Source organism: Muscardinus avellanarius (genome assembly GCF_963383645.1).
Source record: "Muscardinus avellanarius genome assembly, chromosome: 10".
Lineage (NCBI taxonomy): Eukaryota > Metazoa > Chordata > Mammalia > Rodentia > Gliridae > Muscardinus > Muscardinus avellanarius.
In genome coordinates, this window is record NC_137796.1 from 79,106,623 (window position 1) to 79,120,298 (window position 13,676).

At 51.7% G+C, this 13,676-nt stretch overlaps 1 protein-coding gene across 1 annotated transcript in view; it reads left to right on the plus strand.

Annotated features, from left to right (window-relative positions):
* ZAN (zonadhesin) overlaps nucleotides 1-13,676 on the plus strand; it is a gene marked incomplete at both ends in the record, with an annotated part of 62,287 nt that overhangs the window by 26,290 nt on the left and 22,321 nt on the right. Inside the window, 13 exons of the mRNA XM_080703867.1 lie at nucleotides 922-1,063; nucleotides 1,191-1,307; nucleotides 2,176-2,300; nucleotides 2,537-2,682; nucleotides 3,961-4,101; nucleotides 5,211-5,380; nucleotides 6,421-6,623; nucleotides 8,534-8,675; nucleotides 9,400-9,644; nucleotides 9,896-10,076; nucleotides 10,567-10,678; nucleotides 12,006-12,100; nucleotides 12,402-12,578. Coding sequence (XP_080559993.1) covers nucleotides 922-1,063; nucleotides 1,191-1,307; nucleotides 2,176-2,300; nucleotides 2,537-2,682; nucleotides 3,961-4,101; nucleotides 5,211-5,380; nucleotides 6,421-6,623; nucleotides 8,534-8,675; nucleotides 9,400-9,644; nucleotides 9,896-10,076; nucleotides 10,567-10,678; nucleotides 12,006-12,100; nucleotides 12,402-12,578 — 1,996 coding nt within the window. The remainder of the gene's footprint in view (nucleotides 1-921; nucleotides 1,064-1,190; nucleotides 1,308-2,175; nucleotides 2,301-2,536; nucleotides 2,683-3,960; nucleotides 4,102-5,210; nucleotides 5,381-6,420; nucleotides 6,624-8,533; nucleotides 8,676-9,399; nucleotides 9,645-9,895; nucleotides 10,077-10,566; nucleotides 10,679-12,005; nucleotides 12,101-12,401; nucleotides 12,579-13,676) is intronic.

A 13,676-nucleotide genomic window follows, 5' to 3' on the forward strand; every position in this document is an offset into this window, starting at 1 on the left:
GATCAGTGGTGGGAAGGGGGTGTGTGAGCAAGTTTAGTTAGGTCTGAGCCGGGCACGCTTGTAGTCCCCGCACTTGGGAGGCTGAGACAGGAGGATCGCACAGGTTCGAAGCCAGCCTCAGCTACTTAGTGAGGCTCTCAGCAACTTAGTGAGACCCTGTTTCCAAACAAAATATAAAATAGGTAGCCGGGTGTGGTGGTGCATGTTTGTAATCCCAGCATTCAGGAGGCTGAGACTGAAGGATCACGGTTCACAGACAGCCTCAGCTACTTAGTGAGGCCCTTTGCAACTCAGTGAGACCTTGTTTCAAAGTAAAGAATAAAAAAAATAGGGCTGGGGAATAGCTTGGAGGTAAAATGCCCCTGAGTTTCATCCCCAGTAAGGCAAAAAATAATAAATAAATAAATAAATAAATAAATAAATAAATAAATAGGTCTGGAGCCAGGCGTGATGGCACACGTTTGTAATCCCAGCATTTGGGAGGCTGAGACAGGAGGATCACAGTTCTTGGACAGCCTCAGCTATTTAGTGAGGCCCTTTGCAACTCAGTGAGACCTTGGTTTAAAATAAAGAATAAAAAACAGAACTGGCCGGGCGGGTGGCGCACGCTTGTAATCCCCGCGCTTGGGAGGCAGAGACAGGAGGATCGTGCAGGTTCGAAGCCAGCCTTGCTGGCTTAAGATAACCTGTTTCCAAATTAAAAGTATAAAATAGGTCTGGGAGTATAGCCCGGAGGTAGAAGGGTTTCCAGGAACTCCAGTACCACCAAAAAAAAAAAAAAAAAAAAAAAAAAAACCACGGAACAGAGGGCGGGTGTAGCTTGGATGTAGAAAGCCCCTGGGTTCCATCCTGGGTGCAGTGGAGGAGGAGCGAGAGGGCCTAGGAGCTATGGCTCGGTGACTCTGAATCTCTTGCTCCCAGCCTGGGGAAGAGTGGTTCAGCCCCAACTGCACAGAGCGCTGCCGATGCTGGCCTGGCAGCTGGATGGAGTGCCAGCTCTCTCAGTGCGGGACACACACGGTGTGCCAGCTGAAGAATGGCCATTACGAATGCCATCCCTATGGTGAGCTCCTCCCTGCATACTGTTGGAATGGGCATGAGAAGCTGTGGGGTGTCACCAGGCAGGAGAGCTGGGGCGTGGGGTCCAGCCTGGTGGGGCGGTGGAAGCAGCTTCTCCTCTTCCCCGGCAGGCACCGCTACCTGCTTAGCTTATGGAGGCCTTCACTATGTCACCTTTGATGAGAGGCACATTGCCTTTACGGGAAAGTGCACCTACATTTTGGTCCAAGCCTGCAACCACTCCACAGGTAGGGTCTGGAGACACCAGCATGGCCTGAGGTGGGGTCTGAGAACAGAGCTGTGGGGCATAGGGATACTGTGGCCGCCCAGACAGAGTCAGGAACAGATGAAGGAAAGAGGCCATACTGGAGGAAGGACCAGTAAGGTGTGAGTCGAGACGTCCACCCCAGAGGCGGGAGTCTTCAGCCCTGACCACTGGGACAAGGAAGCTTAAGATATCAGTTGTGAGTCAGGCTCAGTGGTACATGCCTGTAATCCCAGTACCTGGGAAGCTAAGACATGAGTGAGGATCGCAGGTTTGAAGCCAGCCTCGGCCACTTAGTGAGCTCCTCCCCAACTGAATGAAATCCTGTTTAAAATAAAAAATAATAAAATAAGGCCAGGGGTGTAGCTCAGGGGTCGAGCTCCCCTAGGTTCAACCCCCCAGTATACACACACACACACACACACACACACACACACACACACATCAGCTGTGTCCTTGGCCAGCTGTTATGTTATGTAGGGCCTGCCTAGCATTGTGGCAATCACTCTTTAAGGGACTAGAGAAGTCGGGAGTGGTGGTGCATGCCTGTAATCCCATTTTGGGAGGCTGAGGCAGAAGGACCATAGGTTCAAGGCCAGCTTCAGCAATTGAGCAAGATCCTCTTTCAAAATGAAAAGAACTAAAATAGGGTTGAGAGTGCAGGTCAGAGGTAGAATGCCCCTGGGTTCCATCTTCCATAAAGCACACTTCCTCTGGTGTGGGCCCTGCCTCCCCCACTGAACCGCAGGGCCTGTGCTGTTCCACAGTGCCAGGTTTGGGGCCTGCAATAAGCACTTAGAAATGCTTGCCAAATGGGCCCCTGGGCCCTCTTCCTCCCTCTCCCCACCCAGAGTCATTCTTCAGGGTGTCAGCAAAGAATGAGCAATGGGGACCTGGAGGCACGTCCTGCCTGAGCAAAGTCTTCGTGACCCTGCCTGAGCTCACCATCACCCTGCTCAAGGGTAGACGCACCCTGGTGAGCCCTGTGCCCTGCCCACCCCTGCTGGGGCCACTACCTGCCTGTGACCTGCTCCTGGGCAGCCTGGCCTGGGACAGGCTGAAATTAAACGGTGGTGGTGGAGCCCCCAACCACTCCAGCTGCAAGAGGTTGTCAGGATGCTGTGAAAGACGTCACGCCTTGCAGCCATGGGTGTAGGAGGCGTGGGGTCCTCTTTGCTCCCCCATCAGTGTTCTGTCTCCTTCCTCTTCCAGGTCGGGGGTCGGCGAGTCACCCTCCCAGTCATGTTTTCTCAAGGCGTCTCCCTGGGTCCGAGCGGGAGATTCATAGAGCTAAAGACAGGATTTGGTTTGCAAGTGAGATGGGATGGTGACCAGCAGCTATTTGTAACTATGTCCAGGTAAGGGGGTGACTTACTTTTTCTGCCAGGACCCTCCCATCTTCTCCCTCCTCCTTCTATCCCAGGCATGAATCTTTTCGTTTTCTTTCCCTTTTCCTCCTTCCCTCCCTCCTTTCTGCCTTCCTTTTCTTTTTTTGGCATGGGGATTGAACCCAGGAGCATTCTACTTTTGAGCTACACTCCCAGTCCTTTTCATTTTTTACTGAAACACGGTCTCACTAAATTGCTTCAGTCACTGAGTGACTGAAGCTAGCCTCAAAACTGCGATCCTCTTGTCTGTCTTCCAAGTACTGGGATTATAGGCATGTACCACCATGCTCGGCTACTAATGTTCAATTATTGTGTGTGTGTGTGTTTTACTGAGGATTGAACCCAGGGGCATTCTACCTACAAGATACACCCCTAGTCCTGTTCTATTTTTATTTTGAAACAGGGTCTCAATGGGTTGATGAGAGTCCCATTACTTGCTGAGGTCCTCAAACCTGCAGTCCTGTCTCAGCCCCCCAAGTACTGGGATTATGGATGTGCATCACCACACCCAGCTCTAATGCTTATTTGTATCTGTTTCCCCCGAGGGGTAGGATGCACCTAGCTCGAGCCTCTCTTTGGATGGGGAGACAGGAGGAAATGGGTTCAGGGCAGTGGGACAATGGCAGGATGTACACACAATGCCTTGGGAATGTGCTAGAAGGAGTTGCTTATGGGCTCTGGGGGCCTTAAAAGATCTGTCAGTGAATCCCATTCTCCAAGGAAGAGTGGTTCCCCATATGGACAGACAAGGGAAAGACAAATTTGCTAAAAATAGTGACCAGCTCATGTAAAAATAAGCTGGAATGAGCCAGGCATGGTGGTGCATGCCTGTAATCCCAGCACTTGGGAGGTTCAAGGTCAACCTCAACAATTTAGGGAGACTCTTAGCAATGAGCAAGGTCCTGTTTCCAAATAAAAATAGAATAAGGCTAGGGGCATAGATCAGAGGTAGAATGTCTCTATGTTTGATCCCCAAAATAAAATAAAATAAAATAAAATAAAGCTGGACTGGTACACAACCAGCGAGGGGTGTTTTCTGGCTGGAAAATGGGATGGTTGAGCAGAAGGGTGGAGGGGAAACTGCACAGTGGCTCTGGGTGCCTGGCATACAGCTCATACCAGGAATAGGCACCTCTTAATCCCCATGGAGCCTCCTGCCTCAGCACCCACAGCTCAGTGTCCCTTTGCCACGGTGCCTCGGATGCCTGAGTCTCCCATTTGTGCCGCCCCCTCTCCCGGACCCCCCAGCACCTACGCAGGCAAGGTCTGTGGCCTCTGTGGGAACTATGACGGGGACAGCAGCAATGACAACCTAAAAATGGACGGCAAGCCAGCACAAGATGAGGAGCTGGGAGACAGCTGGCAAACGGCCCAGGACGAGGACAAGGAGTGAGTGTGGAGCCCCTCTGGGGGCCAGGAGTATCTTGCTCACCCCCCCCCCACCTTTGGGCCCTGTTGTGAACAACTAGAGCCAGGAGTGGTGGTGCATTCCTCTAATCCCAGTATTTGGGAGGCTGAGATAGGAGAATTGCAGGTTCAAGGCCAGCCTCAGAAACTTAGTGAGGTCTTCAGCAACTTAGTGGGACCTGGTTTCAAGATAAAAAATGACGGAGACAGGAGGATTGAAGATTTAGGACAGCCTCAGCAAGTAGTGAGACCTTTATCAACCTAGCAAGACTCTGTTTTAAAAATAAAGAATAAAAGAGGGTTGGGGGTATAGCTCAGAGGTAGAATGCCCCTGGGTTCAATCCCCAGTACAAAAAACAAAAACAAAAATAAAAGACCAAATAGAGCCGGGCACGGTGGTACATGCCTGTAGTCCCAGCTACCTGGGAGGCTGCGGTGGGAGGCTAGTTTGGGCCCTGGAGTTCAAGGCCAGCCTTGGTAGCACCATGAGACCCTGTCTCAATCAATCAGTCAATCAATCAATGACTAGCACTTTCTTTTTTTTCTTTTTTTGCGGGTTTGGGGATGGAACCCAGGGGGGCATTTGACCTCCAAGCTACACCCCCTGCCCTATTTTTTATTCTTTATTTTGAAACCAGGTCTCACTGAGTTGCAGAGGGTCTCACTAAGTAGCTGAGGCTGTCTACGAACCACGATCCTCCGGTCTCAGCCTCCCGAATGCTGGGATTACAAGCATGCGCCAGCATGCCCGGCTAGCACTTTCCCTTTTCTCTTTTTCTGCCTGGATACTCCAGGCCTCCCCTTCCTTTGGGTTCTCTCTCAGCCTTGCTGACTGCTGGCTCAGGGTCCCAGCTGGAAAGATCCTTGGCCTTTAGCCTTGGGGCTGGGTCTCTTCTAGGTGCCAGAAGAAACAGACAAGACCAGCAACTTGTGACTCCACCTTACAGAGAATTCTGTCCGGGCCTTCACATTGTGGCCGGCTTTTGGACACCCGTGGACCATTTGAGTATGCAGCAGGACACCCCGGGATCTTCCCAGATGGGGGCAGGAGGCCCCACTCCTCCTTGCCTCTGACTTGCCTTTCTCCTCAGGGCATGCCTGCTTCACCTGAAGGCCTCTGCCTTCTTTGACAACTGCATGTTTGACATGTGCAACTTTGAGGGGTTCCAGCCGATGATGTGTGCCCATCTGTCAGCCATGACCACGGTCTGCCAGCTCGCTGGTTACCCTGTGAAGCCTTGGAGGGAATCCCAGTTCTGCCGTGAGTTGTGCCCAGAAGTGAGGGAGACTATGCAGGATCCCTTCTTTCGAGTGCAAGCCAGGGTATCCACCTCTCACTTCCTTCCACAAGTAGTCAGGGCAGTGGGCAGAGTCGGACACATCCCTGAGAGGTTTCGAGCCTTGCAAACTTGAAAAGCTTCTTAGCTACCTACTGCTGCACAGGGCACGCTTAGGTATGTGATGTGCATGGCCAGGTCCTCTGATTGATGCAGGCCAGAGGCAGGGGGACGGTAGGCTGCCTCGTAGCTCCTAGTATGGCCCGCTCTCTGGGAAGCTGCTTTAGGTCTGGCCCATCCCTGTGGACCAGGCTGCTTCCTGCTCGGCTGCCCCCACCCTGCTTGCTCACCTTGGGCATGTCTACAGGACAGCGCGGCTAAGGCTGTTCTTTTGTGACTCACACAGCTTCTGTGGAGGTTCTATGGTAGCTTTTAAGCAACAGCATCCTGGCATAGGCAGTTGGCTCAGCCTCCAGTAGCCAACCCTGCAGTCCCCAGGGGCCAGCCAGGCTCCCGGGTTCAGCTTTTTATTTTTATACTGAATGTGGGACCCAGGGACCTCTGAGCTACACCCTCAGTACTTTTTATTTTTTAAATTTAAAACAGTCACACTGGGCGTGGTGGCACGCTTGTAATCCCCGTGCTGGGAGGTGGAGACAGGAGGATCGCGCAGGTTCGAAGCCAGCAGCACTGGCTTAGGAAACCCTGTTTCCAAATAAAAATATAAAATAGGTCTGGGAGTGTAGCCCGGAGGTAGAAGCGTTTCCAGGAACCCCAGTACCACCTAAATAAATAAATAAATAAATAAATTTAAAACAGCCTCGCTAAGTTCTTGAGAGTCTCACTAAATTGCTAAGGCTGGCCTTGAACCTACGATCCTCTTGTCTCAGCCTCCCAAGTACTGGGATTACAGGCATGTGTCATCGGACGCAGAGGGTCCAGTTTGTGAAGCACCTGTAGCTGGGACCTTTCCTTTTCTCCCCCAGTCTCACCTGTCTTTTCACCTGGGCGCCTTCCTCCACAGCCCTGACCTGCCCCCGCAATAGCAGATATTCCATGTGTGCCAAGCTGTGCCCAGACACCTGCCATTCAAAATTGTCTGCCCGGGCCTGCCCAGACCAGTGTGTGGAGGGCTGTGAGTGCAACCCAGGCTTCGTCCTCAGTGGCCTCGAGTGCATCCCCCGATCCCAGTGTGGGTGCACTGACCCCTTTGGAAACTACTTCAAGGTGAGTGACTCGAGTGGGCCTCTGGGCCCTGTAGCCGGAAGGGACTTACTTCTGGACCAGGGTGAGAGGCGGGGTGGGGGCGGGGTTGCGGCTGGGATTAGAGAGTCTGGCCAGGATCTAACTTCCTTTCTTGTTGTTGTTGTTGTTGTTGTTGTTGTTGTTGTTGTTGTTGTTGTCGTCGTCGTCGTTGTTGAGGTGCTGGGATGGAACTCAGGGCCGTGGACTTGCCGGGCAAGGGCTCTGCCATTGAGCTGTCCCCACAGCTGATGTGCTGACCTTTTCCCTAGCCCCTCTCTTGTGCCCTCCTCTGCCTCCCAACCACCTCTGGTGAGGGATTCCACTCCCATCGGAATCCACCTCCCTGAGGTCCTTAGAAATGCTCCCTCCTCCTTGAAGCCTGCTGGTAAAGTTGGAGAGCGAGCAGGCATGACGGTGCATGCCTGTAATCTCAGTACTTGGAAGGCCGAGACAGGAGGATTGCAGGCTGGAGGACAGCCTCAACAATGTAGTGAGAGTCTCAGCACCCTAACTAGGCCCTGTTTCAAAGCAAAAAAACAAACAAAAGAAAGGAGGCTGAGGTGTAGGTAGAATGCCCCTGGGTTCAATCCCCAGTAGAAAGAAAAGGAAGGAAGAAAGAAAGAAAGAAAAAAAGAAAGAAAGAAAGAAAGAAAGAGAGGAAGAAAGAGAGAAGGAACGAGACCACCTCTTGAAGCTCTAGCAGCAGGTGCTCATCACTGGTGCCGTGGTGGGCAGCTGTCCCAGGCCCTGCTTAGCTGTTTGATTGGGTGTCCACCACCCTGAAGATGGATCCGTATTTATTAGGAGTTGACTTATTCTCCTTGCACCCCCAGCCCCTGCTTGTGAGTTCTGTTAGGATGGGGACGTCTTTCATCTAGTTCCTTATCAAATGCCTAACACCTTGCACCATACAGGCAGATAAATATCAGCCAGAGCTGGGCATGGTAGACACACCTGTAATCTCAATACTGGGGAGGCTGAGATAGGAGGATAGTAAGTTCAAAACTAGCCTCTGCAATTTTTTTTTTTTTTTTTTTTTTTTTTTGCAGTACTAGGGATGGAACCTAGGGGCATTCTACCTCTGAGCTACACCCCCGGCCCAGTCTTTTATTATTTATTTATTTTGTGGTCGGAGATGGAACCCAGAGGCTTTCTACCTTCAAGCGACACTCCCAGACCTATTTTCTATTTTTTACTTGGAAACAGGGTCTCACTAAGTTGCTGAGAGCCTCACTAAGTAGCTGAGGCTGGCTTTGAACCTGCGCACTCTTCCTGTCCCAGCCTCCCAAGTACTGGGATTACAAGCGTGCGCCACCACGCTCAGCTTTAGCCTCTGCAATTTTGCAAGGCCTTCAACAACTTACGTGAGATCCTGTTTTCCAATTAAAAAATAATAATAATTAAATCCAGGTGTGGTGGTGCACGCTTGTAATCTCAGCATTTGGGAGGCTGAGACAGGAGGACTGCGGTTCGTGGACAGCCTCAGCTACTTAGTGAGGCTCTTTGCAACTCAGTGAGACCTTGTTTCAAAATAAAGAATAAAAATAGGGCTAGGGCTGTATCTTGAAGTTAGAAAGCCCCTGGGTTCCATCCCCAAGACCACAAAAAACAACAACAAAAAAAATAGGGCTGGGGGTATAGCTTGGAGGTAGAATGTCCCTGGGTTAAATCCCAGCAACACACACACACACACACACACACACACCCCAGGTGGAATAATGAATGAACAAATAAATGACCAAGTGACTGAACTGGGTAGCCAGTGCCAGACTTCTGCAGTGAAGCCTGATGCTTTGAGAAGTTAGAATGCCCCCAAGAGCAGGCTGATGATTGGAACAGCAGTAGGCTCTGATTTCAGACCTGGAAAAACTGCTTTTCCTTCTTTACTCCAGATAAAGGAACAGTGGTACAAGCCAGGCTGCAAAGAACTTTGTATGTGTGAAGGCAACAACAAAATTTTCTGCGAGTCCTGGGAGTGTGGGGCTCTGGAGTCCTGTGGTCTGAAGGATGACATCTATGGCTGCCACTCCGTAGGTGAGCGGTCAGGGTGGAGGTAAGCAAGGAACCTCAAGCAAGAGGAAGGCTCTGCCCAAAGCAGCTTCCTCAGAGAGCTGGGGCTGCACCAGGGTCTGTGTATTAGTCAGCTTTCTGTTACTGCAACAAATACTGGAGATAAATTAACTTATCAAGAGAAAATGTTTATTTTGGCTCACAGGGAGATTTCAGTCCGTGGTTGGTTGGTACAGTTGCTTTGGACCTGTGGCAAGGCGGGGTATCACAGTGGGAGTGTGTGGCAGGACGAAAAACTGCTCACTTCCTGGCTGGGACATGAAAGGGAAAAAAAAGGAAGAGACCAGGGTCCCATAATCCTGTTTAAGGACGCATCTCCGATGATCTAAAACCTCCCAGCAGGCCCCACCTTTTAAAGTTTCATCATCTCCCCTTAGCACCAAACTGGGAACCGAGCCTCTAACACAGGGTCTTTGGGGGACACGCTGGACCCTAATTCTTGCAGGCTGTGAGGGAGTTGCACAGAGCACTTGCACCATCTTTGAGGGTTCAGAGAATAGAGTTGGGAGTGAAAGTCTCCTTCCATGACATCCCTGAGCCAAGCCAATCACACTTCCTAGAGAAACACCAAGGTCCAGGATGGGCTATAGGTACCCTCTTGACACAGGCCCACCAAGATGGCAGCCCTGGGCCAGTCCTTCCAGAGTGTGGGGCAATGAGTCTCGGAACCCTGTCCTCTCTTCCCCAGGTACTGCCACCTGCACTGCCTCAGGTGACCCCCACTACCTGACCTTCGATGGAGCCCTGCACCACTTCATGGGCACCTGCACCTACATCCTGAGCCGGCCTTGCTTTGCCAGGGCCCAAGATAGATTTCTCGTGAGCACCACCAACGAGATCCGCGGTGAGAACCTGGAGGTCTCCTACGTCAAAGCCGTTCACGTAAAGGTTTTTGACCTTAGAATCTCACTGATCAAAGGCCGCAAGGTCAAGGTGCGTCCCCCACCTCCCTGACCCCACAGCACCTGGTCCATGTGGCCCCTTTTCTGCAGGCCTTCTCATCCACACGCGCACCTATTGGTTTCTACAGCCCCGGGGGGTCTCCTTCATTCCTCTCTTCTTGGACTCCCTCCCCACACCGTGAAGCACCTGCCACCCCTTCCTGCTCCCAAGCTTTGACTCTCATTTTATCTTTGTCCCAAGTTCCCCCCTGACTCCTCCCCTGCATCTCCCCACCCCTGCAGCTGAACAGCCGTCGGGTGGTCCTGCCTGTGTGGCCTGCCCAAGGCCGGGTGACCATTAGGATTAGTGGCTCCTTTATCCTGCTCTACACGAACTTTGGACTTCAGGTTCGCTATGATGGGGACCACCTGGTGGAGGTGACGGTGCCCTCCTCCTATGCCAGACGGCTCTGCGGGCTTTGCGGTGAGCTCCCCAGACACCTGCAGGGAAAGCCCAGACCAGGGGCGAGGGCCACCTCTCACACAGCTCTGTTAGGGGCCCGAGTGTGTGTTAGTTGATGAATTAATTGAGAACACTGGGCACAAGGGCAGATGTTCAGCACAACTGGAGATGTAGAAGATAGAGTTCAAAGCCACGTGCGGTGGCATGCACTGCATCCCAATCCTTGAGAGGCTGAGACAGAAGGATTGAAGATTTGAGGCCAGCGCTTGCCAACTTAGGAATACCTTCTTTCAAAATAAAAAATAAAATAGGACTGAGGGGGGGTGTGAGAGAGAGAGAGAGAGAGAGAGAGAGAGAGAGAGAGAGAGAGAGAGAGAGAGAGAAAGGGAGAGAAATGGTTCTCAAGGCACAATAAAGTTCAGGCATCAACTGAAGGCCCCTTTCTGGTCAGGAAGGCGGTGGCCCCAGAGCTGGGTGTGCTGGTGCCTCTGTTAACTACCTGCTCCTTCAGGGAACTACAACAACAACAGCTTGGATGACAATCTGCGCCCAGATATGAAGCCTGCCAGCAGCTCCCTGGAGCTGGGGACGGCCTGGAGGGTGTCTGATGACTCTGATATTGGGTAAGCAGGACCCAGGAAGCTGGGCAGGAAGAGCTGGGCCTGAGGAAGAGCCTCAGGGAACATCCTGGTGGTCTCTGCCTCCTGTGTTGTCCCCACTCCCATCTCTGCTGCCCTCCCCACTGCCAGGAAGCCAGCAAAGTTTCTCCTCTTCAGTCTTTCTCAAGTTGAAGCTTTATTTAATTTTTTTTTTTCAATACTAGAGATGGAACCCAGGGGCACTCTACCTCTGAGCTACACCCCCAGCCCTATTTTTTCTATTCTTTAAAAACATTTTTTTGAAACAGGGTCTCACTGAGTTGCAAAGGGCCTAAGTACCTGAGGCTGGCCGTGAACCTTCGATCCTCTTGTCTCAGCCTCCCAAGTGCTGGGATCACAATGTATGCCACCACGCCTGGCATAGGTCAAAGCTTTAAAAAAGTTGTTCTGAATGCCGGGCGTGGTGGCGCACGCTTGTAATCCCCGCGCTTGGGAGGCAGAGACAGGAGGATCGCGCAGGTTCGAAGCCAGGCGCGTGCGCTGGCTTAAGAGACCCTGTTTCCAAATAAAAATACAAAAAATAGGTGTCTGGGAGTGGAGCCCGGAGGTAGAAGGGCTTCCAGGAACCCCAGTACCACCAAAAAAAAAAAAAAAAAGTTGTTCTGAGCTAGGCATGGTGCTGCACACCTGTAATCCCAGTAGTTGCAAGGCTGAGGCAGGAGGATCACAGGTTGGAGGCCAGCCTTAGCAACTTAGCAAGACCCTCAGAAACTTAGTGAGATCCTCTTTCAAAATAAAAAAATAAGCCGGGCGTGGTGGCGCACGCTTGTAATCCCCGCGCTTCGGAGACAGAGACAGGAGGATCACGCAGGTTCGAAGCCAGCCTTGCTGGCTTAAGAGACCCTGTTTCCAAATAAAAAGTATAAAAATAGGTGTCTGGGAGTGTAACCCAGAGGTAAAAGGGTTTCCAGGAACCCCAGTACCACCAAAATAAATAAATAAATAAATAAATAAATAAATAAATAAATAAAATAAGGTTAGTGGTGTAGCTCAGAAGTAGAATGCCCCTGGGTTCAATATCCCTAATATAAAAATAAAAAGTTGTTCTGACTTCCCATGCCATGCCAGCTGGTCTCTTCCATACTGAATGACCCCTTTGGGAGCCCACTCAGGCAATCTCTCTGACATCGAGCCTTATTCCTTCCTGCTGCATCCCCTGACTTTCCTACTTGAGGGTGCCATTCCAGTCTTTTCTCTACCCCTTCCTGTCTCCCTATTGACACTTGCTTCAGGTTGGGGGGCGCGTTTCCTCAGCCCTAAATTTCTATCCTTTCCTCCCCTCCTCACCCAGCTGTTTTCCGATGGGGGGTAAACCCTATAGCTGCCAAGAAAATGACATGACAGACACCTGGAATAAGAACTGTGAGATCCTGATGAGCCCTCGGGGTGAGGCACATCCCCTGTCGGTCGTTTGTCCTCCCCGGGAGAGAGGAAATCAAGGAGGGAGACTGTGCAGGGAGGGGGAGAGCAAGACTGGGAACAGACGGAGAGTCGGGGAGCCGAGGGAGCCAGGCAGCAGGCGGTGGGGGTCTCCTCCTCGGGAGCTGTGACTGGCTGGTCCTCTTTGGCATCCCGGGTTGATAAATTCAGGTTTTGCTGAAAGTGATGTCAAATTAGCCCACAGAAGCTGCAGCGTCCTGCTGGCTTCCCTGGGCTCAGCCTCCCCCTGCCTTGTCTCATCTTCCAGGGCCCTTCTCCCAGTGTCACAAGGTGGTGCCCCCAGAGGCCAGCTTCGCCAGTTGTGTGCATGGCCAGTGTGGGAGCAAGGGCGATGGCCTGGCCCTGTGCCACTCGCTGCAGGCCTACGCAGCCCTGTGTGCCCGGGCTGGCTGGGCCCCCGCCTGGCGCAACAGCACCTTCTGTCGTGAGTGACCGACCACCCGCTCCCGTGACCCCGACCTTGAGGAAGCCCCAGAACCCCCCCCCAAAAAAAAAACCCTGCTCTTCTGCCTGCTTAGCACACACCAGCACACAGGGGGCTTCCTCTGCTCTCATCTCCCTTCTTCTCTGCATATCTCCTGGCACCAAGAGTCTCCTCTGTCTGACGCTCATCTCATCAAAAATTTCTGAGCCGGGCATGGTGGCGCATGCTTGCAATCTCAGCATTTGGGAGGCTGAGACTGGAGGATCTTGGATTGCGGCCAGCCTCAGCAACTTAGTGAGGCCTTTTGCAACTCAGTGAGACCCTGCTTCAAAATAAAGAATAAAAAATAGGGCTGGGGATGTAGCTAGAAGGTAGAATGCCTCTGGGTTCCATTCTCAGCACCACAAAAACAACAAACAAACAAAAAACTTACCCTACCTAGCTGGGTTTGGCGGTGCACATCTGTGGTTCTAGTCCTTAGGAGGCTGAGACAGGAGGATTGCAGGTTTGAGGCCAGCTTCAGCAATGCAGCGAAATGCACAAAAACCCAGTGAGACTGTTTCAAACAAAAAAATAAAATAGGACTGGGGTTGTAGCAGAAAGATAGAATGTCTCTGGGTTCAATCTCCAGTTCTACAAAACAAACAAAAATTCTGCCCTAGCTGGACACCATAGTGCCTATCTGTAATTCCAGTACTTGGGAGGCTGAGACAGGAGTATTGCAGATTTGAAGCCGGCCTCAGCAATTTAGCAAGACCCTCAGCGACTTAGTGAGACTCTGCTTCAAAATAAAAGATAAAACGGGGCTGGGGGTGTAGAATGCCCCTGAGTAATCGATTTGCATGTGCATGCGCGTGCGCACACACACACGCGCGCACACACACACATGCACACACACTTTTATCTGGTGGTTACTAACTCTTTCCCCTATTATCTCTGTCCCTTTTTCCTCCCTCTTTTTTATTCTTTTTTTTTTTTTTTTCCAGTGCTGGGGGAATCCGGGGCCTTTCACACGCTGGGCAGGTGCTCTACAACTAAGCTCCATCCGCAGCCCTGGTTTAGCTGTTTTTTAAGTGTGAAGCTCAGTGGCATGAAGGG